The sequence below is a fragment of the Lathyrus oleraceus genome, chromosome 3, assembly GCF_024323335.1.
Source record: "Lathyrus oleraceus cultivar Zhongwan6 chromosome 3, CAAS_Psat_ZW6_1.0, whole genome shotgun sequence".
In the NCBI taxonomy this organism is placed as follows: domain Eukaryota; kingdom Viridiplantae; phylum Streptophyta; class Magnoliopsida; order Fabales; family Fabaceae; genus Lathyrus; species Lathyrus oleraceus.
In genome coordinates, this window is record NC_066581.1 from 328,385,383 (window position 1) to 328,401,571 (window position 16,189).

General features: G+C 34.6%; 1 protein-coding gene across 1 annotated transcript; it reads left to right on the top strand.

The window, feature by feature from the left end:
* Nucleotides 1–3,874: 3,874 nt before the first annotated feature.
* LOC127127463 (probable pre-mRNA-splicing factor ATP-dependent RNA helicase DEAH4) lies at nt 3,875–14,975 on the top strand. The gene is made up of 16 exons (XM_051056651.1): nt 3,875–4,182; nt 4,257–4,349; nt 4,443–4,547; nt 4,631–4,848; nt 5,381–5,433; nt 5,555–5,671; nt 6,771–6,862; nt 7,545–7,631; nt 7,933–8,147; nt 8,468–8,560; nt 10,011–10,134; nt 10,349–10,493; nt 12,003–12,072; nt 13,397–13,557; nt 13,870–14,045; nt 14,226–14,975. Exons 1-16 carry the CDS (start codon nt 3,992–3,994, stop codon nt 14,371–14,373), a joined length of 2,088 nt encoding a protein of 695 aa, XP_050912608.1. The 5' UTR covers nt 3,875–3,991; the 3' UTR covers nt 14,374–14,975.
* Nucleotides 14,976–16,189: the final 1,214 nt, after the last annotated feature.

Here is a 16,189-nt window from a genome sequence, read left to right on the forward strand (position 1 = left end):
CTTTACTATTTTGTGCATATCCTACAAAAGCACATCCTATATCTAGAGGACCTAACTTGGTTCTTTTAGGATCCATGTTTTTGTAGTAAGCTACACACACTCACACTTTAAAGTAACCGATATTTGGTGCTTTGCTTTTCCATGCCTCATATGGAGAAAAACCGATTTTCTTTAAAGGAGTTCTATTAATTATATGGAAAGCGGATAATAGGGCCTCACCCCAAAAATTGAGGGGTAATTCAGAATGCATCAACATGAATTCATCATCTCTTGATATGTTCGATTCTTTCTTTCGACCATGCCATTTTGTTGTGGTGTGCGAGGTGCCGAACATTGATGTATTATGCCGTATTCTTCACAAAATGCATCGAATTCAATAGAAAAGTATTCGCCGCCCATATCACTCCTAAGGACTTTGATACTTTTATTTAATTGATTTTCCACTTCTTCTTTATAAATCTTAAATGCATTAAAATCACCATCTTTATGCTTTAAGAGATATACATGTGTATATTTAGAAGAATCATCGATGAATGTAATAAAATATCTATTTCCCCCACGAGTTAACATGCCATTAAATTCGCACAAATATGAGTGTACAAGATCAAGTAGATTCGTATTTCTGTCAACATTTTTGAAATGTTTCTTAATCATATTTGATTTAGCACACAATTCACATTTTTTTGAAATCATTTATATTGCATGAAATCAATCCAGATTTAATTAGTCTCTTCATAAAACTAATACCGGAATGTGCTTATCTATTATGCCATAAAGAAACAGATTCAAACATGTAAGCGGGACTATAAATTTCATTAATAATATTGTCGGTAATACATAATTTGATCAGTCCCTCAGCGGAATATCCTTTTCTAACAAATACACCGTTACAGGTCAATATAAGTTTGTCTGATTCATAAATAAATTTAATGCCCGGTTTTCCCAATAAATCCCCACTAACAAGATTCCTATTCATGTCAGGGACATGAAGCACATTGACAAGAGTGACTTTCTTTCCTGAAGTGAAGTTGAGTTCGACCGATCTGGTTCCAACAAATTTAGATCGTACTTCATTTCCCATATGCACTTCTTGTCCATCATTTGTCTCGGAATAGGTTTTGAAAGCAACCTTGTCATAAGAGACATGCACCGTAACCCATGTATCATACCACCAACCTTGAACTTTGCCTTTGATTACCATAATTTCACTCCCTATAGCAATTATGTCATCATTTGCATGAACTACATTGATCTCGTCTTTTGACTTATTGTGCCTGCAATCTCTAGCATAATGTCCAGGTTTTCCACAAACAAAACATCCTCTTTTCGGACCCTTATGACCGCCATAATTCTTGAACTTATTATGTTCCTTTTTTGGTCCAAGATGACTCTTTATGCCATCATGTTTTTTCTTTCCTTTGGTGGTCATGGCACTGGCTTTAGAGAGACCCACAAATTCTGATTTCTCCCTCTCCTTCGATTCCTCCTCGATTCGAAGATGTTTTTGGATTTTCTCTAAAGAGAAGTCTTCAGAACTGTGCAACAATTTCTTTCTGTAGCCTTTCCACGAAAGTGACAATTTTGCAATAATTGCACCAACTTGAAAGGTATTAGGGATGTCTATTTTCACCACTTTTATTTTATTCACGAGGACTTGCAACTCATGCACTTGGGGAAGAATGAGCTTGCAGTCTATAAATTTAAAATCAAAATATTTAGCAATTAAAAACTTCTTTGTACCTTCCTCTTTGACCTTGAATTTGAATTCGAGTGCTTTTCAGATTTCTGTTGTAGATGAATTATTCGTATAAAGGTCGTAGAGGTGATCAGACAACGTATTCAGAATATGTCCACGACATATCAGTTCGTCCTCCTTACATTTCTTGCGCTCCTTCTTGACTTCTTCAGAGTCATTTTCTGTTGGTTCAGGAATGAGTGTTAAGTCAGGATCTAAGACATATTGAACCTTCAGGGCATCCAGTAGGAATGTCATCTTATCTTGCCATCTGGTGTAGTTGGTTCCATCAAAGCGATCCAATTTGACAAGATCCTGATTCATAGCTTTGGTGATTTCACTGCTTTTATTTTATTCACGAGGACTTGTAACTCATGCACTTAGGGAAGAATGAGCTTGCAGTCTATAAATTTAAAATCAAAATATTTAAAAATTAAAAACTTCTTCGTACCTTCCTCTTCGGCCTTGAATTTGAATTCGAGTGCTTTCTAAATTTCTGTTGCAGATGGATTATTCGTATAGAGGTTGTATAGGCGATCTGACGGCGTATTCAGAATATGTCCACGACATAACAGTTCGTTCTCTTTACGTTTTTTGCGCTCCTTCTTGACTTCTTCGGAGTCATTTCCTGTTGGTTCAGGAATATGTGTTAAGTCAGGATCTAAGACATATTGAACCTTCAGGGTAGTCACTAGGAATGTCATCTTATCTTGCCATCTGGTATAGTTGGTTCCATCCAAGCGATCAAACTTGACAAGATCATGATTCATAACTTTGATGCTTGAAACTGCAGCGTCGGAAGCCATTGTGTAAATACTTTTAAGACTGTTAGATAATTCGGAAAGATTGAATGTATCTAGGTCTGAATCGTGAATCAAGTCACTTTCCTTAAAAGTATTTCAAGTACCCTTTTTGTTGTCTTAGAGTTGGAAAACAAGAATACCCAGGATAATTCAGCCTCTTAATCGAGTATGGAAGTATGTCTGGAATATGGAAGAGGATGTGCGATTTTGAGTGAGTGATTTTCGAATTCAGAATCATGTATTTATAGGCCATGCATGTGTTGTTTCATAAGTTTGCAACTCTTGATGAAACAACACATTTTCACCGTATGTTGCAATAGTTCACCTATGACAATACAATGCACCACTTCATGAAGTGTTGTACATTTTGAATTCGAAATTCAAACTGTAAGTACTCTGATGCTCCGACGTGTCGTGCCTAAGTGCTCAAGTGCCGCCTACAAGCCGCCACCAGCGCCTCTACGTCCACACCCTCGGACCCGGTCCTGGAGTCGGTGTCGTCGATGGCTACACCAGCGAAGGGTTGTTTGGATGTGACATGTGACATAATGCTTGGGATCACCACGTATGTCTATGTGGCACCTTATCCTCTTTGCCTCCTTTGATGAGTTTATTGTTTCAAAGTCTTTATAAATGCTTTTAATGTTAGCTCCACTTTCTATGTGAGATTATTTGGAATACATTTATTGCCATTTTTTTGTCATATTGGAACATACCCATATCAATTATTGTTCATAATTTCCAAGAGTTTCATATAAGTAGTTGCACATCACACTCACATGCTTCTTTGCTATCGTAAGCGGTTCTTCTCCTTCAAACTTTTTTATTTTTTATTTTTGAAGTTAAATTACTGTGTTTGTTTTTAGTTTAGTTTTTAATTTTTATTTATTCTTAATAATTTATTATTTTACGATTAAATAAATACTTTATAATTTATAATTATAATATTTGTTTGGATCAATAAATAATTAAATATTTTTTATGCTTAAGTACATATTAAAATATTATATTAATCTTTTATTTAAATTAGAAAAACTTATTTAACTAAATAATTTTTAGTTTACCATCAATAAAATTGGTTCACTGTATTAATCTTCATCTTTAATTAAATTTCTTCTTTTTCAAAGTATATTTGTGAGAAAGAAAGGTGAAGAGTAAAATTGAGATATGAAAATATAAGTTTTTAAAAAAAAAATTAATATAGCAAAAACTATTTTGATATTAAGATATAACATATTTATGAAATTTTGGATGGAAATTTGATATTTTAAGGCGCAACTATAAAATCTGTCAAAAAAAAAAGAAAGAAGGTGTAACTATAAAAAATCTAAATAAATTTCCTCATTTTGAAAACATTTGAAATTTTAATACAATACGCTTCTCAAACTTGTTTCACTGCCCGCTGATTTCAAAGACTAACGAGTATTGGTACCATTTGTGACCGACGGCGAGGATGGCGACCCTTCCCATTGTTCAATACGAAGAAAAGATAATCGAAACAGTTGAAAACAACTCCATCGTCGTCATCATCGGCGAGACAGGTTCCGGCAAGAGCACTCAACTCTCTCAGATGCTTCACCGCCGCGGTTACTCCAAAATTGCCGTCACTCAACCCCGTCGTGTCGCCGCCGTCTCAGTCGCCAGGTATTCTCCTTCAATTTCAACTTTTCAACAAACCCTAGCGTTTTCTCGACATCTTTCTAACTCAACTTCCACAGACGAGTTGCTCAAGAGCTCGGTGTTCAGCTCGGAGAGGAAGTAGGTTACGCCATTCGATTCGAAGATAGAACTTCTCGCAACACGCGCATAAAGTAATTACTTACTATTTACTCTATTTCATTCTCAATTGCTTTCATTCTCAATTGCTTCTTTATCATTGGTTCAATTCGGTTCAACTCAATTAGGTATCTAACTGACGGTGTTCTTCTCCGAGAAAGTCTAGCTGATCCGGAACTAAATGATTATTCTGTTATCATATTGGATGAAGCTCACGAACGGAGTTTGAACACGTAATCCACCTCCTATTTTTTCTCTGTACATTTTCATACATTTGTGTAATGTTGATTCATACAATTTGTAATTGTGTGTTCAGAGATATATTGATGGGGCTCATGAAGCGTTTGGTTAAGCTTCGTTCCTCTAATCTCAAAGTGTTGATCACGTCTGCCACACTTGATGGTGATAAGGTGTCTAAGTTCTTTCGAGATTGTCCTGTATTGAACATTCCTGGAAAGCTGTTTCCCGTTGAGGTTCTTTATAGCAAGGAGCGTCCTGTGAACTATCTCGATACTGCTCTCAAAACAGCTCTTGGTATGTAATAAAATTTTAATCCTATCTTCATGCCAGCATAATTAGTTGTAATAAATAATGTATTTTATTATGCTAGCATGTGTAAAGAAAATTTGTTGGTAGACAATAAATTTTGTCACAATGTTATCAAGCATTTGCCTTTAATATTACATATTAATATAATATAATGCTTTACATGTCTATTTGACATATATCGGGACGTCTCTTGAAAACTGGTCTAAGAAATTGAAAAGCAATTGGCTATGGTTTAATTTGTTACTTATAAGTAAATAGGCTGATAAAAGAGGGATGCATTTTCAATCTGAACTTTGAAATTCTTCTGTCCACGACGATGCAAACAATCACATTCACTTGCCCTACCTCCTTAGCTAATTGAACAGCTTGTAGTTTTTCAAGTAGGAAGTTTGTAAATGCTGTCAAGTTTTGTCAGTTTATACTTGCATTGCAACGCACTCCATTTCATCTGTCATATGTACTGTATTTGTAATTATGATTTTTTCTTCAAGTTTTTTACCGGGCATCAATTTTGCAGACATACATGTACGCCAACCGGAAGGGGATATTTTAATATTCATGACTGGACAGGTGATCATTTTTGGTTTAAGACATGTACACTATGATAACTTCTACTCCATATTGTAAATCTTAATCTTTTTGTTACGATTATGGTGTACTGATTGATCAAATTTTGTTGAGCTATATCCAGGATGACATAGAGAAATTGGTATCTAAGCTGGAAGACGAAGTTCGGTCTCTTGACGAAGGTTCCTGCATGGATGCTATAATCTTTCCTCTACATGGTTCTTTGCCACCTGAATTGCAGGCAAGTAGTTTTTTTCTTTTTGTACAATTTCATAATTGAAATATTTGCTTATTCCTCCAAATACAATCAATCAAGGAAGCACAAAATATTTTTTATCAATGAAATAAGGAAGCACATAATAGCTACTTTGAATTAGTACTCGTATTGTGTCGTATCCATGATGGACACTTGTAATTGTACTATATAATTTTTTTACTTCTATTTTCAAATAGTTATACAAATACAAAGTATGAACGGGAATACCACAATAATTAGATAAAGTTTCATATTTTATTATGTTTATAATGACTCATTCTAATTTTCAGAATTTAAAATTTTGAAATTTGAAATTTGAAATTTGTATTTTTCTATTTATTTTACATTAGTTTTATATGTAGTATTATAGTTGTGCCGTGTCCTGTAATTTTTCAAATTTTAGGTGTCCTCATTTCTTTATTGTATTGTATACTTCTATCTGTCTCTCATGTTGTATCTGTTATTTCTAGGTGTCAATCTTCTATAAATTTATGTAATGATGTATGTGTAAGTTCACTCCCACGATAATTCTTACTTTCTTTTTAACTTTTGTCCATAGTGAACTCGACTAGCTATTGCATGTAGTCTGTTGAGAGCTCTTTGAAACGAATAAAGATCCCGTGCTCTTACACATTTGGGGGAAAATGACAGGTGTGAAATACCTTCACATGTCATCAGCGAGTTGGGATCCTCTCCATTACTGTAGTTTTAAAGAGATTTAAAGTTTATAATCAATAAATGAACTCATTAAGCGTCACATAATTGTATTTATATTACCATAACATTGGTAATGGACAAAATGGAGAGGATCTTGATCCGTCATTAGCAGAAGATTTTTCTTAGAATAAATAGATAGTTTGTCTTCGGACTTCCTTGAGAGGATTTATCCTAGTTCTTTCCTATTTCGACTTGTTACTAGCTTTGTTTGCTTCATAATCATATGTTAAATCACTTTAGCTTGCAATGAACTCTTGAAAACATATATTGCATCTAGGAAAAGTGCTAATTAAACAATTGTTGATAATTGAGGCATGATTTTTTTATGTGCATTTGAAACTCATGTATGTTCTATATAATCTTACAGGTGCGTGTATTTAATCCTCCACCTCCAAATTGCAGACGAATTATTGTTGCTACGAATATTGCTGAAACGTCTTTGACCGTCGATGGTGTAGTGTAAGGGCACTGATATTCAGTTAAATATTATTAATTTCAATTTAAACTTAATATATAAATACTAGTTATGTATTATCATGTATGTAAATTATTATACATTATTGATTTTGTTTGTTGCTGATATTACTTATTTTAGTAAATCAAAATAGCAAATGCTTCTTATTTCTGTAGCCTGCTTAATTTTGTCTTAAGATTAAAAATGTTTCGTAAAACCTGAATCCCCAAACTCCATTTATTGAACATGTGTGGACAAGTTACATGATTGAATCAATTATGTGAATATTGGTTAGGGTTACACCCATTAGATGGCGAGAATATTGTTGGCAAAACAAGCATACAGGTGTTCTGTATATACTGTAGACAGTGATCTATTATATTTCTTTTTGCTTGATTTGAAAACCACATGCAATAGGATGTGTAACAATGCAGTTTTCAAAGTATGATGCCATTTTTTGTGATGATCAAAGAGGAAAAAGTTAGACATGATTTGTCATCTCAAATTTTGAGGTGCAGTAACAAACATGTCCTTCTTGCCATTTGAATTTCCCTTTGTAATTTGGAATGTTTGTTTTGTTTTGTTTCTCTGTATCATGACAATTATTTTGTACTTTTAGATAAAGCACATCAATTTGTCTTCAAACAGTTTCTGATATATATATTTTTTAAAATTTTATGACTGTAGGTATGTTATTGACTCTGGGTATGTAAAGCAAAGGCAGTACAATCCATCTAGTAGGATGTATTCTCTTGAGGTGGTTCAAATTAGCAAGTAAGTAAGGAATAATGTAATATTTTATCGTGGCATGAAACATAGATTCACTGATGCAATACTTTTTTTTCTTCCCTTTTCTTTAACACAAACAAATCATATATGAAATTCTATTTCATTCAGTAGTGGTTAATACTACTGACTGAATGGATCTTGAGTCATTTTTTCTTACTTCAAACAAAAGAATCATAAGTATTGGTTAAATGGATTCTTGTTGCATTAACAATTATCTCAATAGTTTTAATTTTTTTTGGAATAATCAATTCATAAGCTTTAAAACGAGTGTATCCTGACATTGCAGAGTGCAAGCTAATCAGCGGGCAGGCAGAGCTGGACGAACACGACCAGGGAAATGCTACCGCCTATATCCTTCCCAACTCTACCATGATGAGTTTTTAGATGTAACAGTTCCTGAAATTCAGAGATCTTCTCTTGCTGGCAGTGTTCTTTACTTGAAGTCGTTGGACCTCCCTGATATTGATATTCTCAAATTTGACTTTCTTGATTCTCCTTCATGTAAGATATTTTTTATAGCTTAAATGTAAATTGACACCTTTGCTCCTTGCGTTGCGGTATTAAGTGACAAAACTCGATTCTTGTTGATCCTGTGAAGTTGCTTTTATGTTATCTTAGAAGTTTCAATTTTTTTTGGCTCTTTTCCCCCTCCATCTTTTCATTCATTCTTTCTTCATATTTCAGGTAGGGTGTGAGCTAGTACTTTGCTGATATTGATTTATGTGATTTATTCTTGTGCTTTTTAACGTTCTTCATTCTTGACGTTTTAATAGGTTTTGCTCAAGTATAACTTGGTGATTGTGTAACCATGTTTTCTGCAGCTGAGTCCTTACAAGATGCCTTGAAGCAATTATATCTGATTGATGCTATTGATGAAAATGGTGCTATTACAAGTATTGGACGAAAAATGGCTGGTACTGTTTCTTTATATTTTAGTGTTGAACTTTAAATACTAGGGTGGTGAAATCATGAATAATGCAATATTGTTGTTTTCATCATCTATACCATCATATCATATAAACTATGAAGGAAATTTCAATAATAACTATTAAGGAATGTAGTTGGGTCTAACTCAACCCTACAAAACCAGTTGGTAGAGTGAGGTCTGTCCCCACTTATAAACACATGTTCAAGCAATATATCATCCAATGTGGGACTCTTAACACCCCCCTCACGCTCAGGACTAGACAACTGGAGCGTGGAAATAAATGGTGGGTGGCCCGATAGCGGAAACCATAGTAGGGTGGCCCACCGGATCTTAAACGAGGCTCTGATACCATATTAAGAAATGTAGTTGGGTTTAACTCAACCCTACAAAACCGGTTGGTAGAGTGAGGATTGTCCCCACTTATAAATACATGTTCAGGCCATATATTATCCGATGTGAGACTCTTTACAATAACTATTAGTAACTACCGATTTTGGTTAGACCTTTTTTATGTAGACATTTTTCCTTAACAAAACCAAATCTTTTCCAAATGTACATTTAAATCTAAATCTATACATAATTAGAGGGAATCCCAAAAGTAACTACCAATTTTGTCCGGATTATGAATATATGTTGATTATTTCGGTCATTGTGGTTTCCACACAAGTCACATTGACATTCGTCATGATTCATCACAATTTAGACTCAAAAGCCTTCAATTAGCTCATTGGAATTTCTAGTTTTGGTTGAGAACTCAAGACGTAAATTTGGCTACTTAAATGATTAGTGATTTTTGCAAATTGAGATAACTCTTTAATGTATAAACTTTTCCTCAAAAACTCTATTCTTTTAAATTTGAAAACAAATAACATAAATATTGAAATTTAGATAAGTCATATAACATAGATTTTAAGAAATTGAAACAAGCAAATTAAACTAAAACAAATTTTACACAATAAAACATAATAAAATTTAGAGTTTAAGTCATATACACTGTCGGTGTAAATCAGTTTTACACATTAATCTAATGACGTGTTGCCATATTATTTAATGAGTTAAACACATGACTTGTCATATTCATTAAATGACGTGACGACAATCATTGGGTGCACGTATAAAACTTTTTTTACAATGGCAATGTATATAAATTAAATTCAAATATATGTACAATATAAAATAAAACATTACTGAAAACAATGGACATACAGGCATAGTGATGCCAGTATTTCTGTCAGTTTTGATAAGAGCCTTTACTGGTATATTTTTTCCCGATTATTATTATGTTCATGGAAGTGTGTTTCTGCCATGCTTGACAATGGAAGTTATTCTCAGTTTGAACATAAAACTTGTTCTTTTCTTTTCCATTCATTTTCCTAATTGGAATTTAAGGATGAGTACTTTTCTTGGTTCCCTGAGTTTTTCTCAATTCTATGCAGAGCTTCCATTAGAACCGTCCCTGTCAAGAACTTTAATGGAAGCAAACAATTATGGTTGCATAACCGAGGCTTTGACCGTTGCTGCCATGTTATCCACTGAAACTGCATTGCTACCAGGGCAGAGGTTGAGTCATCTTAGTGCTCTTCGCATTTTCAAACTAGATGAGCAAATAGCCCATTTTAGCTCCTGAGTGTGTGGGCGCTGTCACTTTAACCCCTAAATGAACTGAAATTGCAAATACATCCCTAGTACTTCTTTTGTTAGTAATATTATGTATTAAATTGACTAACAAAAAAGACATTCTAGAACTGAGTGGTTACACCCCTTTTATGTGCAGCAAGACTGAGAAAAAGAGGAAACGGCCATTATCTAACCTTCCTGATGGCTTTGGCTTGGGTGACCACATTCAATTACTGCAGATATATGAGCGTTGGTATCAAACTGATTATGACATTGGTTGGTGCAAAGACCATGGCTTGCAGGTAGGTATTATCATGTATTCTGGTATTTCAATGATCAAATGTATACATTTGTGACTGAACTCTTGCATTGAAGTTTGTTAAAATATTTAGCAAGAAGGTATGTTGTCAAATATGACGTTGTTGTGGCATAGCGGTGCGGAGTAGCTGGTGGACACTATTCTCCACCCGTGGCATCACATATTGGAGGTGCGGCCATAGAAGTCGTATTGACAGACAAAAGACCCTTAAAGGACATTATAGCTGTTTAGTCAGTAGCGGCTGCCTTTGAGGTATAGTGTTGTTTAGGGCCTTAGGCGCTACACGAAACCTCATTGCATTGTGGTTTTGAGGAGTGTCTATATCTCCACAAATGGAAGCCAAATAGTGGATGAAGCTACCACTACATTAAAACTCTTGTAAGATTCTATGTATACTTTTTGGAATTGTCGTTTCACCTTAAAAGCCAGTTTTTGGCCTTAAATTTGATCTGTTCCCTCTGTTTTTTTGGATTTCATGGTCATTCTATCATAAAATTCTGAAAGGCAACAAACTATTATTAGCTATAAATTTGATCTGTCCCCTCTTGTCTTGTCATTTCTTCTCCAATACAGCTTCATCTCCCTTCCTCACCTTGTGCAGCTTCATCTCCCCGCTTCACTTTGGAGATAGTGATTCCCTTAAAGGAGTCCCCTGTATTTATTTTAAATGCTTAGAGGAGTTATTTAAGCCTTGTAGTCTTAAAAGTTTTATGCTTTATATTGGATTTGAATTGAATATTGGTATCAATGAACTTTAGTTATTGGTTATTATGTCTTTAATGTTGTGTATTCTTCTATATTTTACCTTTTATGTGTAGGGTTGGTATCAGCTTCCTGTATATTTTTTCCAAAACTTCGACATAGTGGCCATACCGCTACCTACTATCTGCAATTGACTACATATTGCAGTGTGGGGGCTGGCGGCCTTTTTGTGATTTTGCTGCAAATCAGCACTCAAGAGCCCAAAAACAATCCCGTACTCAATTTTCTCCCACCTTCAAAGTCCAAAGTTCTGCCACCAGCTACCTATCCCTACGACGACCATTTGAACCACTATTGCAGCCATCTCGCCTTGCTGCTAGGACCTGAGCCATCAGGGGTGCACCTCTTGTAGTTAGTGAGCCACATTCTGCAATGTGCTGTAGCCTATTCTGTTATTCTAGTTTTGGGGCTTGCCGCTACCTGATATTGACAATCTAGGTTAGAAGGCTAGTGACATCCTTGTGGAATACTTGTATTCACACTCAATTCAGATATTATATCCTTTAAAGGAAAAATCTCACGGGTTATTAGGAAAGGCATATTCCTTTTTTTATTCTTGGATGATAATGTGTACTTGCATTTGTATTTACTACTGACAGTTCCCTAAGATTTCTATTCTTCACACCGTACTAAAGTATGAAGTGATATGTGCACACACGAACACAGGTATACTTTGTATTTGTTCAATGCATAATATTAATGTGATTATTCTGAAATCAACTGATTGAAGGTGCGGGGAATGACGTTTGCCAGAGATGTTCGTAAGCAGTTATCACAGATACTGCAGAAAATTGCCAAAGGTTTGTATTTACATCTTTTAGTATTTTCATTACGAAATTAAGAATGTGCTTTCAGATGCAGTGGCAATGCTAGTAGAAAAAAGAACCAGCATCTTATTTTTGGCACATTCATATGCTTATTAATCCTTTTCTTTAGTTAAAAAAAATAGAAGTTAGAGTAAAAGATTGAAATTCTCTATTTTAAAAAAAATCAAAGTTTAGAATTAAAGTGAGCTGTGAAATTAACACGGGGTATGAAATTCTCTATTTTAAAAAAAATCAAAGTTTAGAATTAAAGTGAGCTGTGAAATTAACACGGGGTATGAAATAACTGCATATCGTTCTTGTGTTAGATATGTTGTGGTTTAGACAAGCTGTATAGAATAAATTTGAAATTGTTACCTTTAGCAGATTGAGCTCGATGTGTGATAATATTCATCAAAAAGTAATTTGTATGAATTAGTTGTGGTTGGATAAGTATATTAATTACAATTAAATATTTGATCATGCTTTTTAGATGTTACTCGTTCCGTCCCTTTTTCGTTGTTGTTTTAAGTTTTTTTACACAGTAAAAAAATCAATACAACTTGTTATTTTTTATGGAATTATTTGCCCTTTTTCCTATAAAAACCCAAAACTATTTATGATCTCATTTCACTCATTTCTCTCTCACCACGTATTATTGACAAAACAATTATTGATGTTGCATTAACTTTGAAAATGACAAGTAAATAAGAACATTTTTTTCTTCTACAAAAGCGTCAAGTAAAAAGGAACAAAGGGAGTATGAATTATGATGGTTATTCCCGGCCCCAATGTCATTTACGGGAGGAAGTTTTCACAGGAGACTTGCCAAGCATGTCATGCCCTGTATAGGGTTTATTTTCTGCTGCAAATCAAATGATATGAGTGCATAGTAATAAAACATGCACTTCTGCCCAAATATGCACTACCACTAAGGTTCTCATACAACTAAGTTGTATGATTTGACAATAAAGTGTTGCCACCATGAGAACAACTTCATTATTTTATTGTGTATTTAAATTATGGTTTAATGCTCTCATGGTCAAATAATTTCCACAGTGGTATTCAGTTTTAACTTGTAACGGTACAAGTATTTGTACTTTATCAGGAAGTTGCAAGAGTGTATGTTTTGACTAATAAGTTAGAGCTAACAATATCCAAAAAAGGGGATAAAATTTAGAATTAGACTGAGAGAAAAATTGCTCTCTCTTTTATCATTTCTTTTCTTATTTTTTTCATTCAAATTATTGAGTCCTCCATCTAGTTATCATACATGGTCGTTCCTCTCCCACTCACATATATTTTCTTAACATTACAACAGAACCATTGGATATAAAGGAAAATCGGAAAGGGGAAGAGTTCCGGCGGGATTATCGAAATTTGAGGAAGGCTTTATGTGTAGGCTATGCAAATCAGCTGGCTGAAAGAAAGATGCATCATAATGGTTATCGAACTCTGGGTTTCCGAGGCCAAATAGTCCAGGTAATTAAAGTTTAAAGTCACTTATTGCGTGGAACCATTACATTTAGCTGTACTTCTGCCTCATGTTGTTTTAGTATAGTATCTCATTCAAATGATTTCCATAGATTCATGCATTTTATTGTAAAACTCATACCGTATGTGTGACACAACTTGCATAAGAGCTTCACAAAATGAAAATAAAAAGGCCTGTATCACCAAAAGGCGAAGGCTTGATGTGAAATTGTGAAAGTTTGGAGCCAGTAGCTAATATTTATCAATTCCAACTAAATGCTTTGTTTGTAGGCACCTAATGACTTGAATCTTTTGTACTAGGTGCATCCGTCATCTTCATTGAGTTCTGATGAGCTGGGGAAGTTTCCTGACTATGTTGTGTACCATGAGCTAATTGCCACACCACGTCCGTTCATGAGAAATGTGTGTTCTGTTGAGATGAAATGGGTTATACCCATCATTAACAAGCTTAATACCTTAAATGTGTACAAATTAAGGTAAACTCTCTTGGCATTAGACACTTATGAAACATATGGCAGAATAAGTCTTGCGTCCAAACAGTTCATGTTCCTTTGGTATATATGTTATATGTTTAATGCTGCACGTCATATTTTTCTCTTCTTTTTGGTGGTGGAAGGGGGCTGGATCAATGCTGACTCTAATTCCTTTGTTTGTAGTGGTGGTGGTATGGATCATGTTGAGGAAGAATCTGGGATTCCAGATTTGCCCAAGAAGAATGTTGAAGTTTCTGCTGCTGCAGATGATAATGAAAGTAGAATCCAAGCTGCCAGAGAACGATTTCTTGCTCGGAAAGCCAATAAGTAAGCGTTGACAACTTATACCAGCGAAGATGGTGGTTATCTTGTCTTGAATTTTGTTCAAGGGTCACGGACCAGTTGGCAGAAATCTCCTGCGAACAGGGAATCGGGATAAGTTGACATTTCAAGTTTTCCACGTTGTCTCGTTCCTTTTATGAGTTCTGATATTACCTGTCATGGTGATGCAATTATCTCTTGACAAAATCCTAAGACCTAGCACAGAACACCTGAGATTGGGATTGCACCATTCTGATAGTTGTTGAATAGCAGAGTGTATATTATACTTTTTGCTTATCCCTTTGGTCATTGAAATTTACTCAGAGTGGAGAAAGACGAGAAACTGGAAGGCGAAGAAAGAGCACGACATCAGAAAGACCCCTTGAATTAAATGTAAACTAATTCTGAGATGTTTTGAAATTATTGACAGACAGCAGATTGAGATATTTATGAGTGGTATGTTGAGCCCGTATAGATTGAGATGTTACCTAGCTGAGTTTATAGTTGTAGTTCAATATAATCATGTATATGAAGCAAGATGAAATATTTCTCTTGGTTCTCATATCATGTTTAATCACCCGTTGGAATGTTACATCTCCTGTTCTTTGATCATTGCATGTGCAAATATTTTTGCTTATCATAGTCTTTGTATGTTTGCAGCATTCATAATTGATGGCTAAACAATTTGATTTTCATCCATTTTGGTCATACTTTGATAAATTGATGAAACTTATAATTTTAATGGATCAAGATTAACTACGGACACAAATTTTTAACTATTATTTTAGTTGGGGTAGAATTGAAACAAAGTAAAATGAAGAAAGAAATTGATGGAAAATAGTAGAAAGTAAGGGTCACACTTTTTCTATGAGTAAGAAAGGATGATAAGTCTAAGTGAAGATCACCATGAAAATATGGTCCAATCCAGAGTTAAAGGAGTAATACTCTTGAAATTACACAATGTGTTTGTTTAACAAAATTCAATTTGATTTTTTTTTTATGATTAAATCTCTATAGATAAATGGTATATTATAATAATAACTCAAGAATTCCTATAACTTCAGTCCAGTAAAGATTATGTCAATTGGACACAGCTTATAAGGCGGAGGACTTTGAGGATTTTATTAGTGTGATGGATCTTGTGGATGTTCCATTGATTAATAAGAGGTTTACCTGGCACAATTTGGATGAGAGTGCTTGTAGTAGGTTGGATAGATTTCTCATTTCTGAGAAATTATTTGACTTGTGGGGTGTGGGAGGGATTGTGGTGGGGGATAGGTCTATTTCAGACTATTGTCCTATTTGGTTAAATTGCAATATTGTGGATTGGGGCCCGAAACCTTTTAAGTTTTTTAAAGGGTGGTGTGAGCATGATGATTTCATTCCTTTGGTGAGTGATATTTGGAATAATACTATTAGGAGAGGGAAGGCGGGCTATATTTTGAAAGAAAAATTGTTGGCGAGAGTTGGAATAAAGAAGTTTCCGGGATGCTTGATTTGAATGTGGAAAAAGCGGTGGGTGATCTCAACTCGTTGGATTTGGTGGTAGCGGATTTAGCGGAGGATGGCATGGTTGATTCTTTGAGGAGAAATAGAGAGGTGGCTACGAAAGAGGTGTGGAATACTATGCTTTTACGAGATAACTTTTTGCGCCAAAAAGCTAGGTGTAATTGGATTCGTCTTGGGGATACTAATTCCAAATTCTTTCATTCCGTTATGAAAGGGAGATTTAGGAGAAATAATATTGCTTCTTTGATTACTTCAAGAGGTCGGTTGGAAGGTGTGGAGGATATTAAAAGTGAGATCTTTAATCATTTTAAAAGCCG